Source organism: Tursiops truncatus, chromosome X, assembly GCF_011762595.2.
Source record: "Tursiops truncatus isolate mTurTru1 chromosome X, mTurTru1.mat.Y, whole genome shotgun sequence".
In the NCBI taxonomy this organism is placed as follows: domain Eukaryota; kingdom Metazoa; phylum Chordata; class Mammalia; order Artiodactyla; family Delphinidae; genus Tursiops; species Tursiops truncatus.
In genome coordinates, this window is record NC_047055.1 from 20379323 (window position 1) to 20394167 (window position 14845).

The window sequence follows — 14845 nt, forward strand, 5'->3', positions numbered from 1 at the left end:
GTACAAATGAATCTGTTTTTCAGTATGTCTTTTTAATGCCCAGTTAGTAGGTTTTATATTTAAACAACTATTGGATACAATAGTTTTAAAAATACTTATTTTTAAATTACAATGCTATGATTGAAACTCTATGAAATATGTATGACAATTAGAGAAATGTACTCTAGTATGTATTATAATCATGTTTTAGTAAAACCGTGACTATTTGATACGTCTAGAGGATGAGTCATTTATGATAGGTGTGCCTTCCAAACAGTGGAAGGCTTACTGCCAACCCTGTTCTTGCCATGTTTGATGGATGCTATAAAATGTACTATACATGTTATATACCTGCCCTCGTAAATCAATGTGCTGCATTGTCACTGCAGATGCACATAAAAATGATGTGAGGCTTTGCGCTGAGTGACTTAGTTTATCACTCCATACAATGAATGCTGCTTTATACTGCTGAACTGTATGGGTTGTCTAAGTTCATGGTGACACACTGAGGCCCCTGGGACTACAGTTTTGAGATACAAATGACTGGCTGACTGCTTGCTTCCTTGTAGATCTGAGCTTCTGTCCTCAGTCTTTTGAACTTGAGCTCTCTTCTTCTCAGTTGCCAGTGTATTGCAGCTCTATATACTATGCAGTGCTGTATAGTATACATTATACCTTCTGTTGCTCACTGCTACTGTAGTTTTTTCCCCTTGACTGCAGGTCCCATCACAGCTGTTTGTGTGCTTTGCTTACCCCTTCCCTCTTATATATAGTCTCTATTTTTTTTTTTTTTTGCTTCTTCATTATCCTGTCACTCTTTCAGTCTTTGCATTTTATGTGAAGATGCTGTCTCTTTCCATATCCTGGAAGGCAATAAAAGTACTCCTTTCTTTTTGCATGTTGAACTGATTAGAGCATTGGATGCAATCTTCAGGTGCATTGCCACTTCTATACCCTGGTCTGTATTGCCAGGTGAATATGGGCTCTTTTTGTACTACCCAACTTTTTGTTTCTGGGCTTGAGATTTTATTGTATAATGTTGGTGTTGGGGATAATGATATTATTATTACCATGTATTACCATATCATAAGGATTTTTTTGTTCCACAGTGTAATTAAGTCTAGAATATAATGTAGCATTTAGCTGTAACTGGTTTTTAACTGTAAAGTACCACGTGGCACATTTAAGAACAGTTCTACTTTGGTAATATCATGGTAGTAGAAATGTGGAGAGGGTCATGTGTCATTCTGGTATGACTTGATTTTGTTTACTGCTGAACTAACTCTAAATATTGATACAAGTATGTATACCCTTAATTAATTTTTCTCAACAGTTTACTCATAACACACCTCTTGATTCTTAGGTCCCAAGGAATCCTGATATCCCAAATCCAGCTGTGGCTCAAAGAGAGGAGCAAAAAAAGATTGATGGAGCTGAACCTCTTACACCAGAAGAGACTGAAGAAAAGGAAAAACTTCTCACACAAGTAACATATTTTAAGTGATTGAAATACTTCTAGTCAACGAATAGAAAAAAAGATATTATAAATTACACTTACTTTTTATTGTATGGGCCTGGTACCCTGATTGGACACACCAACACAACTCAGGGCTATTTTGTAAACATACATTTAGACCAAATATCCCTATTTTTTTAATTCCTTTTATAGAATACACTCTTTTAGAAATACTAAAAAATATATAAATGCAAAATATAGGTGTCAATTATAAGAAATAAGACATGCATTTTATCAATTATAGTAAAGTCAGTTAATCCACATATGAATCCTGATAGACAGTAATTACTAGCATATTCTTGAAAATTTAAATTTATTTTATTGATTGTGAACTGTCCTCTGAAATTATACTCTACTAATCTTTTATTTATGGAATGATTTCATAATCCTCAAAATGCCTTATATTCTTTCTTGAAAAGAACTTTAATACAATGATGAGAAATTTCTGAAACTATAAAAGGTGCTCATTGTATAGTTAAAAGCTAATAGTTAATAAGTAGGGAACATTTCGATTTGAACAACATATTAATGCTTTCTGGTCATTGTTGCTTTAATGAGTTTTACGAGTGTCATACTTCCAAAATAATCTGTAGAAGATAAAAAGAATTACAGTGCAAAAGATCCTTGGAAAATAATAAAGAAACGTGTACTGTATGATACCACCTTAGTATAGAAAGTAGCCAGCAAGATTTATTTATTCAACAAATTCTTTTGAACAATATGCAAAGCACAGTGCTAGGAAATTTTCCACATTAATTATTGAAAGATAGTTTTTATATTTATATCCTATTTATTATATAGGTCTTTTCTTTGTTATAACATGTAATTTTATTGAATGAAGTTTTACAAATTACATTCATAATTTTTGAGCCACATGCCTGGAAGTCATAAAGTTTAGTTTGAAAATGTAATTGCAACTGGTTGAATATTAGGACTTACCACAGAATAAAGTAAAACATTTAAATATTCATGTTTTTTTTTTTCAAAATTTATTTCCTGAACACAAAAATAAAGTTATGGTCTTAGACTGTTACTTGGCTTGCAGTATATTGTGAATGTACAATATATTGTGAATATACAGTCTCAGCTGAGAAATTGCTTTAGTTTGTAATTAGAAACAAAATCAATTTTTTGCCCCTCCTAGTACTTGAAGTCATCTTTAATCACCTTTCTCTACTGCTCTAAATAATTAATCTTTTAAAAAATCATGGGAGTACAAAGGAACAAAATATGGGGTAATCTAAAATCTTTATCAACTAACGCCTAGGGATAGAGTTTTGCTCTGTCAAGGGTATCACATTTATGTGGGTGGGGACTTGAGGAGTGGAAGACAAAAATTTGATCTTGTGACTTCAAATAAATACCAAAGAGACTTAAAACACTGATTGGTCGAACTGTTCTATCTTTTAGGAAAGAAATTGAGCAGGCCCCATAACATTCTGTTTATCGAATCCTATTTATGAATATAATTTTGAACAGAAATTATTTGTTCACAGTAGTTTGGAATGATGTAAAGAGCTACAAAAATTTTTCTTCAGTCTTTTTTTTTCCTTCATGTATTTCTTTGATTTAATGCATACACATTTTTTCTTAATTTACATGGGAATAAGTCTGTGAAAAAAATGAAGTACTGGAATATCCAGGACTTCAGCATTTACATTAGTATTTTAATTTTAATGCATTTGTATTTTAATGTAGTAGGCATCTATAAAATACGGAGTTAAAAACTACACAATATCTTGGAGCTATAAATCAGTTTTTAGTACTTGGAGGGAAGTATATTCTCTTCATGATAGAAAAGCAGTTATTAGTAACACTAACTCAACTTTTGATTCCAACATAAAACACCTGGGATTTTATAAGAAGGAAAATTTTAAGCCTTTTGAACTGTTTTTAATGTATCATTGTATAGAACTAAATAGAACAATATTTGGATTGGTTGATTTAACCTCTATTGATGATGCTTAATTTTTTGTTCACAGGGATTCACAAACTGGACTAAGCGAGATTTTAATCAGTTTATTAAAGCTAATGAGAAGTATGGAAGAGATGACATTGATAATATAGCTCGAGAGGTGGAGGGCAAATCTCCTGAGGAGGTCATGGAATATTCAGGTTTGTATACAACTACAAAAATGGTGTTTAATTGTAACCTTATGCATTTCTTTAGTGTCAATTTAACTTTACCTTTGTTCAGAGACCTTTAGACTTTTATGAATAAACTGTAAGTGAAAGTATAAAATATAATTGTATTTCTATGAAAAGATTATAAGATTTATCAAAACAAATTGCTGTGGTTCCTACTAGTTAGCTAATAGAGCCAAGTATAGCACTGATAAAACAAGGGTAGCTATTGGATGAGCACTGGCAAAATGCCTACTTTCCCACGTCTGGAATTTGATCATCTTCTGGGCAAGTCAAGTCTAAGGCTTCAGTTTCAGTGGATGGAATTAGTGTCTTTCTAGGTTGTCCTTGAAGTAGAGAATTCCTATAAGGTCCTTTTAGATCCTCAAACACTCTCAGGGTTCTAGTTTGCTCCAGGCAAGTTATGTGTGGATTCTGCTAACTCCAGGCAAGCTGGAGTGGATCTGAAAAGACTGCTTGAATAAACCTGTTAATTGGTCCTAGAATCAGTTCCTTCTCTTACTTAGCTGTGTCTTTGGTCTTGACCAGAACTAGATTAGGTGCTGAAGCATATGGAGTTAATATTGATTTCCATGTCACAGTGCATCCAACCTCAGGCTTCTGAAAAGAAATCTTATTAAAATAGGTAAATATGTCTAGTAAATTTTCTTTATGTAGAAGAACATAGGAAGTTTCTAAAATCCAATTAGATTGAGCTCTCAAATTTAGTCTGAATATCAGCTGTATAGAATCTAGGGCATTTTTTTTCCCCATAGAAACAATGTTACAAAGTAGGTTTAGGTTTCTGAGCTAGCCTCTCAAAGCCTATTTAGCCTAACAACTGAAATTCTGCATTTTTGCCATGAAAAATAGTAGGGAGGAAACATTGAAATACTACTAAATAGACCAAAGATTAATATAGATTAGGCACAATTTTTAATTTATTTATAGTGCTAATGCTTGAATAAATCCATGTTTAATTAGAGAACACTTTTTTTTCTTTTGGAAATCTGAAAGGGTCTTCTGGTGATTGCCAGGGACTTGAGAGATGGATTACATTTGAGTTTTTATTTCGTGTAGTATAACATCAAGTCTATGAACGTCCTTTACTTTGATAACAGTATAACATTACTACTACCCTTAAAATTTATCACATAAGTTTAGGACATTTGGGGGCTTAAAGAGGGGAAAAATAGAGGAGAGAGAGAAATTTTAGCAGCAAGAGTTGAATGAAAGGAGTATAAAAGGATATGTGCAGAGAGATTTTCTGAAGTAGAATTTTCTTCAAAAGTTAGGAAGGGGGATAGCATCAGTGTGTATGAAATTGCAAGAAAAAAAATGATTTAAAAAGATATCACGTCGGGACTTCCATGGTGGTCCAGTGGCTAAGACTCCGTGCTCTCAATGCAGGGGGCCTGGGTTCGATCCCTGGTCAGGGAGCTAGATCCCACGTGCCGCAACTAAGACCTGGCGCAGCCAAATGAATAAATAAATATTTTTAAAAAGAGCTTATTTAAAAAAAAATACCATGTCAGATGTTCCCTCAAATTGACAGCAAGCCAGGTAGCATGACTAGCTCAGGGCAGCTTAATTGGGACCAAGTCAGAGGATGGGGAGATTTGAATGAATTTATGTAGTTGGTTGCAATAAAAGATGAAATGTGTACAGTTGGCTGTTTGTGGTATCTTATTCATAGTAGGCGTTTAAATTGTGTTGAATGAATAAGTGAGAGAATGAATAAATGAATACAGGTGCTTATAAAAATCAGAGTACTGACATTCCTTTCTTGATAGACTCTAAAAATGAAAAAATTTGAGAATGTAGACTATGTCATTAGAGGGCCTCTCACTGAAGTCATAAGATGTGACATTAATGCAGCCAGATCATTTAGCTCATTTATAAAATTTGGGTGACTTGGCTTTCCTTTTTTTTAAAGAGAAAAGGCTATTCCAAGTAAGTTTAAAAAACAAGCTGTATGTCACTGGAAATACTGTAAGAATAGTGTGTGGTTCCAAAAGCGAAGTAACAGTTTCAGTAGAAATTGCTGCTTTATAGGAAGTTTGATTGACCTGTTGATAATAGTTTCGTTTTTATTTTTGCTTGCTAGGAAACTATGTTCTCTAAGTTTATATGACCACCCTGTCTTCTTTTTCACTTTATGTGTTTGGTGCCTTCTATATAATGTTTGAATAAAAGCATAGCTTAAATCAGTATCTGTAGTAATATCTTTTGAAATTCTGGTCATCTGGGATGGATAATTAAAAACTTCGTAATATTTCATGAAAGGAAAATCACTAACCTAAAACCTCCTTGTTGAGGTCTTACTTTTAAATGGAAGGAGGTATTTAATACCCCTCATTTATTACACCTTAGGAGTATTTAATAATTGAACGTATATATACAGATGAATTTGAATCTTAATTATAAACAGTGTAAGTTCACTGTATCCTTTCCTGCTAATTCTTCATTCTACAGTTCCTTGGATTCACTTACTTAAGATGATAGAATTGTAAAGTAATAACTCTGTTTTTCAGCTGTATTTTGGGAACGTTGCAATGAATTACAGGACATTGAGAAAATTATGGCTCAAATTGAACGTGGAGAAGCAAGAATCCAACGAAGGATCAGTATCAAGAAAGCCCTGGATGCCAAAGTAGTATATTTCATAATTGTCGAATTACCAATAGATTGTTTTAATTGATTAAATGGTGATTAGCTTTGACTTATTATTATTGCACATTTAGTCAAAAGCACTATTTTGTTTAAATCTACAGATTGCAAGATACAAGGCTCCATTTCATCAGTTACGTATTCAGTATGGAACCAGCAAAGGAAAGAACTATACTGAGGAAGAAGATAGATTCTTGATTTGTATGTTACACAAAATGGGCTTTGATAGAGAAAACGTGTATGAAGAATTAAGACAGTGTGTTCGGAATGCTCCTCAGTTTAGATTTGACTGGTTTATCAAGTCTAGAACCGCCATGGTACGTATTCCTTTCTTACTTATTTCCTCCAACTTTTTCTTTTGAAAAATTTCAAATATCATACATCCTTTACTTAGATTCTCTAATTCTTAACATTTTGCCACGCTGGCTTTCTCCTCTCACTAGTATATGTGTGTATATACTTATACATACATACATGGCATCTATCTATAGATATAGAATCTATATATTGTATTCAGAAATACAGATCTGTGCTTTATATTCATTAATCTATATACAGATCTATATTTCTGAACCATTTGAAAGTAAGTCACAGACATCATGAGTGTTCACCTCTAAATACTTCAGCATTTATCTCCTAAATATAAAAATAATATTTTCCTACATGAGCACAGTACCATCATCCTACCTGAAAATGTTAACGTTGATTCAGTAATGTCATCTAGTATACAGTCCATGTACAGAATTTTCCAGTTGTCCCGAAAGTGTCTCTCATAGCTGTTTTTTTAAATTGATGAGCCAGTCAGGGTTCACATATTGCATTTGGTTGAGTCTCTTTAGTCTCTTCAGTCTACAACTTTTTGTTTTTCGTGACAATGACTTTTTGAAGGTACCCAGACTCATTTTGTAGAATGCCCAACATGTATCTCATTGTTTGCTCACTGTTAGATTTAGGTTAAGCATTTTCGGCAGGAATGCTGCCTAAGTGATGTGTATTTCTCATTGCATCACATCAGTAGGCTCATTATGTCAGGTTGTCACATTCTTGGTGATGCTGAGTTTGATTACTTGGTTAATATGGTGACCATCAGAGCTCTTCACTTTAAAGGTAGTTTCCCCTTTGTCATGAGGCAGGTGATACTTGAGACTGTGTGAATAACTTAAGGATTTATTTTTAATGAGAAGGAATTGTTGCCTAAGTAGAGTTTTTATAAGAATATTATGAGACAGGATAATTAAGAAGAGATTTTATTTTTAGCTTCATGCAATTTACTGTTACTTTCTAACATGAATTGTGTTCCTGTTAAATCCTAGTGCTGCTTAGCAGTGTTCTTGCTGATATTGAAATAAATGCCACATGTTTTTAATGTTGGCATTGTCAGTCTTTTGTTAGGCGAGGTAATTAAGACAAAAGTAGATTCATACAGCCTAAACATTAAAAGTAACCGGAAACTAACAATCTAAACAGTGAGCATTTTTCTTTAGTTTCTGTCTATCGTAAATGTTTTCTCGGCCAAAAGTTCATAGGGGTGTGAAGCAATGCTGAACATTTTGTTTGACCCATTTTATATTTTCAGTTCAAGTTGAAAAAAGAAAAGAAAAATCTGAGTTGCTATACTGAAGATGCTAATTTTGGTGGATGCTTTTATAAGATCAGATATTTCTTAAAATTTTAACACAAATTTAGAGGGTTCCTGGATTGTTATTAGAATGTGTCTGTCAAGTTTATGGAATACATAATGCTGGGAGAGGTAGCAAATACTTTGGATCAAGCCAGAATCCAAAAGGAACTAGAGAAATTGGAATGATGGATTGATTGAATCTCCCTTGCAGCATGACAACTGTAGGGATGAATGTAAAGTGCTATACTTGTACAAAAGAATAGGAAGAGGTGTATATGTTAATAAGATACAGTAGGAAGAATTGAGAAAAGAATAAAAAAGATAGGAATTAATCTGTAGCATGAAGGGCTGAGGTTGGATGTAGGGAAGAGTTGTTTGACAGGGTTCTTTGGATGGTTGAAATAGATTATTGAAGAACAGTGTTAAATAGCTTTCTATTAGCTTTGAAAATGAGATTCTATTTTGACAGTCTGAAGACTTTGGCAGTGAGCTAGTTGGCCTTTTAAGGTGCCTTCTAGCTCGGTGCATCTATGACCATGTTTAGCAGAGAACTCCTTTCAAAAGCCATGCATTTAAAACTTTTAGCCATTTGGGGTTTTATGCGTGTAATGATCTGATTTAGAGCGGCATCAGCAGCTTGTAAAAGACAAATGCCCACCTGCATTTGTTGATGAATCATGTTTTCGATCGTACATGCCCTTTTATGTGATGGAACATTTGCTGAATTTTGAATATTATTTCAGTGATAGTTTACTAATTTTTTAAAAGGTTGAGTTTAATGCTGTTTTCAGTTTCTGGAAACATTAAAGCAGTCGGATGAAACAGATTCAAAAGAGCAAGGAAAATCTTACATTATTTGTAATATGAACATGACTGTAGAACTACATACATAACCTTATTTCATTTTCCGTGAAGAAACCCAGTGTATTATTAACAACCACTAGATGTCTCTCAACTCCCTTGTAAAGAATCTTTTCTTCCATCTTTCAACAAAACATTTATCTCTTTCTTTACCAAGAGGTTTAAATATCTAATGTATGTTTTCCAAAGAGTGGATATTAACTACATACGTGATTGAAAAATGAAACTTTTATTTTGTCTGTTAAAAATGAAGACAATTCTGTCCTTAATTATGTTCTGGAAGGTGGAATTTATGATTTGTAAAGAATCTTTAAAAACACATAGTAGTTTATTTCATATTAAATATTTTAGTCCAGAGTTTTTGTTAACTTTTCTACTATATTATTTCCCTCCTAGTTAATGGATAATTTTTGCTTATATTTCTGGATTTAGAATATAAGAAATATATTTTAAAATATGCATGAATATATTTAGATCATCTTTTTGGAATGTTTCATGCTAATAAAAATCATTAGGGAATTAAAGAAATGGATTACTATTATTTCTAGATGATCTCTTTTCCCCTCATTTTAAATAATTGATCTTGTATAGTGAATCACATTCACAATCTAGGAAGTGAAACTTCCCCCTTGAAAGAGGCATTTGTGATTTCCAAAATTAAAATAATTTGCTTCATTGAAAAACCCCGTCTTAGAAATAACAGGGGATGTAATTTGATTCATTATATGAGTGTATCACTGTGTTCAAATTAAAATTTTATTAATGATTAAACTTTAAACTTAGCTTATTACTAAAGAAACTATCTTTAAAAACATAATCTTGCTTAAAGATGACTCTTTCCCAGTGACACCAATAAATAGTGTGAAATACTTAGGGGAAAAAAAAGAAACCTTGGTAGTTACATTTTATTCAGAGATCTCAAAGTACTGAATTCATGGCTTCTGACTTAACAGTCTTAAAGTACTTAAAGGCATGAACCTCCACTTCTAAATATGCCACATTTTGAAAGCCTTCAGCTAAAGGTTGAAAATTTCTTTGAGGCTCTTCTCCATTCAAAAATGCTGGCTATACAAAAGAAAAAATGAGTTTTAGTTCTGTTTCTCTGTGCTAAAAAGACTGTGATTTCTTTCTCTGAGAACTTGTGTGGTCTTTAAGTAAGTAATCAGTCTCTATTGAACTACATAAACAAGTAGGAAGGATATGATCAATTTAGATTTTTAAGCTCAGAGTACATGAATTGCCCTACCATTTTCCTTCTAAGAAAAAAGTGTATTATAATGAGGTCTTAGTCTTAGGACATTAAAAAACTATCAGAATTAAAAGGACCTTTGCCAGATGACTGTAAGAGGAAAAGATAATACTTTGTATTTATATACTACCTTTTATATATAAGGTTGCCAATCCCTTTACCAACATTAGCTCATTAATTCCTTTTAGGGAATGAATGTCAGGGCATTATCTCTGTTCATTTAGTGACAGACTAACGTGACTGGGAGATTTGAAAAGAATCTGAGAATTCTAAAATATCTAGCACATTAGTTTACTGGAAAGGACATATTGAAAGTATCCAAAGTTTAATCAGTAATTCTTTGGACCTGCTTAGGTTCTTTTAAGTACTTAAAGGAGAAAAAGCAGAATTTGGCTCTCTGAAATAAAGAACATTTCTTGATATAGCCACTATGCTTCCTCCGCAGGGTTGCTTTGACTCTTAATTTTAGTTTAAAAATATTCTTACTTTTTAGCCTCTAGGAAGCTTTTTCCTTTCCTCTCCTGGCCTCACAAGAAGCTCCGTGTACATAGCCCGTGGCCATGGACTTTAGAGTTGAATCAGAGTATTAGTAATTAGTTATTACAATTACCCTGCCTTTTGTAGTAGTTTAAATGAATTTTTGGGGTAGTATCTCAGAGAGAGAATCACACACTGTTGTATACAATGTAATAAAAATTTCATGTTATTGCTGTTTGTTTTCAAATCACAGCTTTATTATTAATGAAAGTGTTCCTTATTTAAAATTAAGAACATGACATTCCTCATCAGAATTGTAGGAGAAAAAATACTATTTAGAAAATATTGCTATAGCTCTTTATTAGCTTGCCTCCCTTTTTATAGGTTTATCATTGATAGTAAACGTTAACTAAATTATTAGTTCAGCACAGGATATTTGATAAATTATCTGTCCAGTCAGAGAAGGATTTTCTTTCTAGATACTTTAGAAAAACAAAAGTCAAATTAAAAATTTTCCAAACTGTTTTATAGTCACAATAACACTTTTGTTTGTTGCTTATGCAGCACAGCCTAGGAAATTTTATGAAGAAGGCCACTCATGATTTTTAATTTTGTGTATTAGTGCTTAATTGTGTGATAACAGCTAATATTGATTTCTTAGAGCATTACATTCTTAATGAAATGTGAGGATATGAATTAGTACATTATTCCCAAAATTGGTAAAATGTAAAATTAATGATGGGTTCTTCTTGACTGTAGAATTATGAAAATATTAAAATATATTTATGCTTATAGGGATATATTGTTTCCTAATGTGCTTGAAAGACTAAAATGTCCCTTTCAGCCTTAATTTTCAGAAAGGTCCTGTATAGAGGTATGTACAGAAGGGGTTGTGTTTAACTTTACCTTGAGGGTTAGGTCAGAGGAATGGCTTCATAGAAGAGGTCCTTCTTGGAACTGAGTCTTGAATGACCAGGAAGGAGTTGGCCCTGGGACTGTGGAAACAGCATGTGCAAAGGTAGAAACAAGCACAGCACATTAAGAAACTGCAAGTAGGTTGTGCTGGAGTGTGAGTAGGGAAGTTCTGGAAGATGAGGAAGGAGCTGGCAGCGAAATTACGAAGAGCCCTGTCCTTGGTATTGAACTTTGGTCATTATTCTATAGGAAATGGGGAGTCATTGAAAGATTTTAACAGGGCAGTGACATGGTCAGATTTACATTTTAGAAATACTGTTCTGTGGAAATGGGCAAATGTCTACCTCAACTACCATATAGGCTGACGATTCCCAAATTTATCTCTCTGTCTTTTCTCTGTTCCTCCTCTTTTTTTACTTCCCTTGGCTATTATAGCACCATCTGCCCCAGAGTCATTTTTTCCTGCTGCTCTCTTAACTATCAGGTGCAAATGGTTACACCTAAAAGTACCAGCATAACCCTTGCACAAAGTAGGCATTCAGTGAATAAATGAGCATGGAACTTTCGTACTTCAGTTTGCTTCTATCTCATAGACCCCTACAGTTGGATCAGATTTGGATAGAATGTGAAGAAATGTAGCAACGGGTTTGAGTTCTTTTTTCTTTTCCTTTCCTTTCTTTTATTTTCATCTACCTTTTTCTAATGATAGACTTTACTTGGCTGTAATCCCTGCAGCTTTTGTTTGAGTAGCCAGTTGTAAATATCATGTGTTTTATTAGTAACTATAGTGTTTGATTTAAGACTGAGTTGTTCTAACAATCTGAAATACGATACATGCACTAACAGGAGTTTGTTTTATGTATTTATGTATTGTGAAGAGGTGATGTGACATTTTACAAATAGCGATGTTTAAGTAGCAGCAGTTAGGTAAGACTATCATAACATTTGATACTTGTTTAAGAAATGTAGGATATATTTCTTAATTATTATTATTGGAATATATAACTCCCATCTAACTACCAGTGTACTTGGGCCCTGAGATTTTAGTATAGAATGCCATTGCTTTTTGTTAGTATGATAGAGGTTCCAAAGTGACAAAGAACCTAGGAAATATACCACAGAATGTATAGTTGAAGGTATCAGTTCCCAAAGGTAAAGTATAGGGAGTTTATGAAAGAGCAAAGGAGAAACAAACACCCATTTTGTTTTACTAAGAACTGTAGAAGATTCTGACTTTATAGAACCACCTACCAATTTAGATGTGCAGATGTGGAGTGCAATTTATTTATTTATTTTTTTTGCTTTTGCTCATTCACCTGCTTTTGACTTTCAACCATAACGGGCAGCGACCTTCTGTCATTCAGACTTAGGCAGGCTTAGTGTCTAGGATTTTAGTACATAGGAAATGTAATGTGGAGTCTCTTTAATCTCTTTCAATAAGTCACTTCAAGTCTACTGATGCTTTCTGTGCCTTTTGAATTGATGCTTTGAAGCTGGGTATTGGGGCAGAGGATGTTTGAACTTGGTGCCTGGCGTGATTGATATTCACCACACAGTACAGGGCAGCGCCACTTACTGCAAACATCCCATTATTTATTAAATAAAGGTAGAGATACATATCCTAGTATTCAAAAGTTGAAACTTGGGTGACTTTGCATTGAATGGAATTATAAACTATTAAAAAGATACGGAAAACCAAGGCAGACAGTTTGTTTAAAGTCAATCTAAAGACTAGTTTAAAACAAGGCTTGGCAAACTGCAGCCCTTTACCTGTTTTTGTACGGCCTGCAAGCCAAGAATGATTTTTACATTTTCAAATGGTTGAAAGAAAATCAAAAGAAGACTGTCTTGTGACATGTGAAAATTATACAAAATTCAGATTTTAGCATCTGTAAAGTTTTATGGGAACCCAGCCACACGCATTCACTTATGCATCGTTTATGGCTGCTTTCATGCTGCAATGGCAGAGCTGAGTGGTCGTGACAGAGACCATGTGGTCTACAAAGCTGACAGTATTTACTGTTTGGCTCTTCACAGAAAGGATGTGCTGACCCGTGGTTTAAAAGAATGTGTAAGAAAGGTGGAAGGAAAGAAATAATATAACCAAGGGTAGACATAAGTGTTATACAGTCCTTCAAGAAAAGTGTTAAATGAAGGATGGGTAAAGGGGGAGGCTATTTGGCCTAAAAGAGGGATGTCTGGCAGGTCTGGTGGTAATTGCAGTGATTGTGATGGAGCCATGAGAGCTGCCTTGTAGTATTTGAAAGATTGTCATACAGAAGAGGGAATCAGCTTGTTCAATTTGACTACAAAATCAGCTTGTTCAATTTGACTACAAAAATCAGCTTGTTCAGTTTGCATAAGGGAACATTTTTAACTTGTCCGAAGGTGGGATAGACAGCTTTGGGAGGTAGTGAGTACCCCGTCATTGGAAGAATTCAGACAAGCTGAATAGCTAATTAGTAAGGACCTAGTAGAAGGGATTCAGCATCAACCTGAATAATTTTTAAAGGTCCTTTCCAATCTTGAGAGTCAGTAATTTTATGAGCTCCCACTATTGAGACTCTGTATCAAGGGAAGATTTCAGAGTGCAAAATACACCTTTGATTACATGACGACTCCTGCTCAACAATCATCAGTGAGATCCTTTTGTCAACTGAATTAAGTAAAATTGCTTAGTTCTTTGTTTTTAGCTTCTGGGTTCTTTGTATTTTGACTCAAACTTAGTCTTATCTATCACTCTTACCCTGCACAGCATTTCCCAAGTTGGTTTCTACCAAACATTGTTCCAGGATTTGCAAATACGGTAAGTCCCTTACATACGAACGAGTTCCATTCCGAGAGTGCGTTCGTAAGTCCAATTTCTTTGTTAAGTCCAACAAAGTTAGCCTAGGTACCCAACTAACACAATCGGCTATATAGTACTACTGTAATAGGTTTATAATACTTTTCACACAAATAATACATAAAAAATAGAAAAAATCAAACATTTTAAATCTTACAGTATAGTACCTTGAAAAGTACAGTAGTACAGTATAATAGCTGGCATATAGGGGCTGGCATCGAGTGAACAGGCAAGAAGAGTTACTGACTGTAGGAGGGAGAGGAGGTGGGAGATGGTAGAGCTGAAGGATCATCAGCAGTAGGAGATGGAGGGCAAGCTGCAAGATGGAACGCAAGTTCGCATCTTTGAAAGTTCTCGGTTTGTATGTAGGGGCCTTACTGTATACAATATGCAGAACAGGGTTCTGTGTTCAAATAAATTTGGGAAATGGCTGATACTGAATCCTGCCTGTGACACTTCCAACCTACATTAGAATGCTAAAAGCTCTGAGAAGTCCTGCCATGAAGAAATTTGTTTAACCTTTTAAAAATCTAGCATTTCCTGCGCATGTGTGAACACAAAGTACTTTTTTTTCCTTTGGCCACAGCT

At 34.0% G+C, this 14845-nt stretch overlaps 1 protein-coding gene across 7 annotated transcripts in view; it reads left to right on the top strand.

Annotated features, from left to right (window-relative positions):
* SMARCA1 (SNF2 related chromatin remodeling ATPase 1) overlaps positions 1–14845 on the top strand; it is a 68879-nt gene that overhangs the window by 48090 nt on the left and 5944 nt on the right. For all 7 annotated transcript variants that reach the window (XM_033849671.2, XM_033849669.2, XM_033849674.2 and 4 more), the window contains 4 exons: positions 1343–1465; positions 3478–3610; positions 6154–6272; positions 6394–6606. In XM_033849671.2, coding sequence (XP_033705562.1) covers positions 1343–1465; positions 3478–3610; positions 6154–6272; positions 6394–6606 — 588 coding nt within the window. The remainder of the gene's footprint in view (positions 1–1342; positions 1466–3477; positions 3611–6153; positions 6273–6393; positions 6607–14845) is intronic.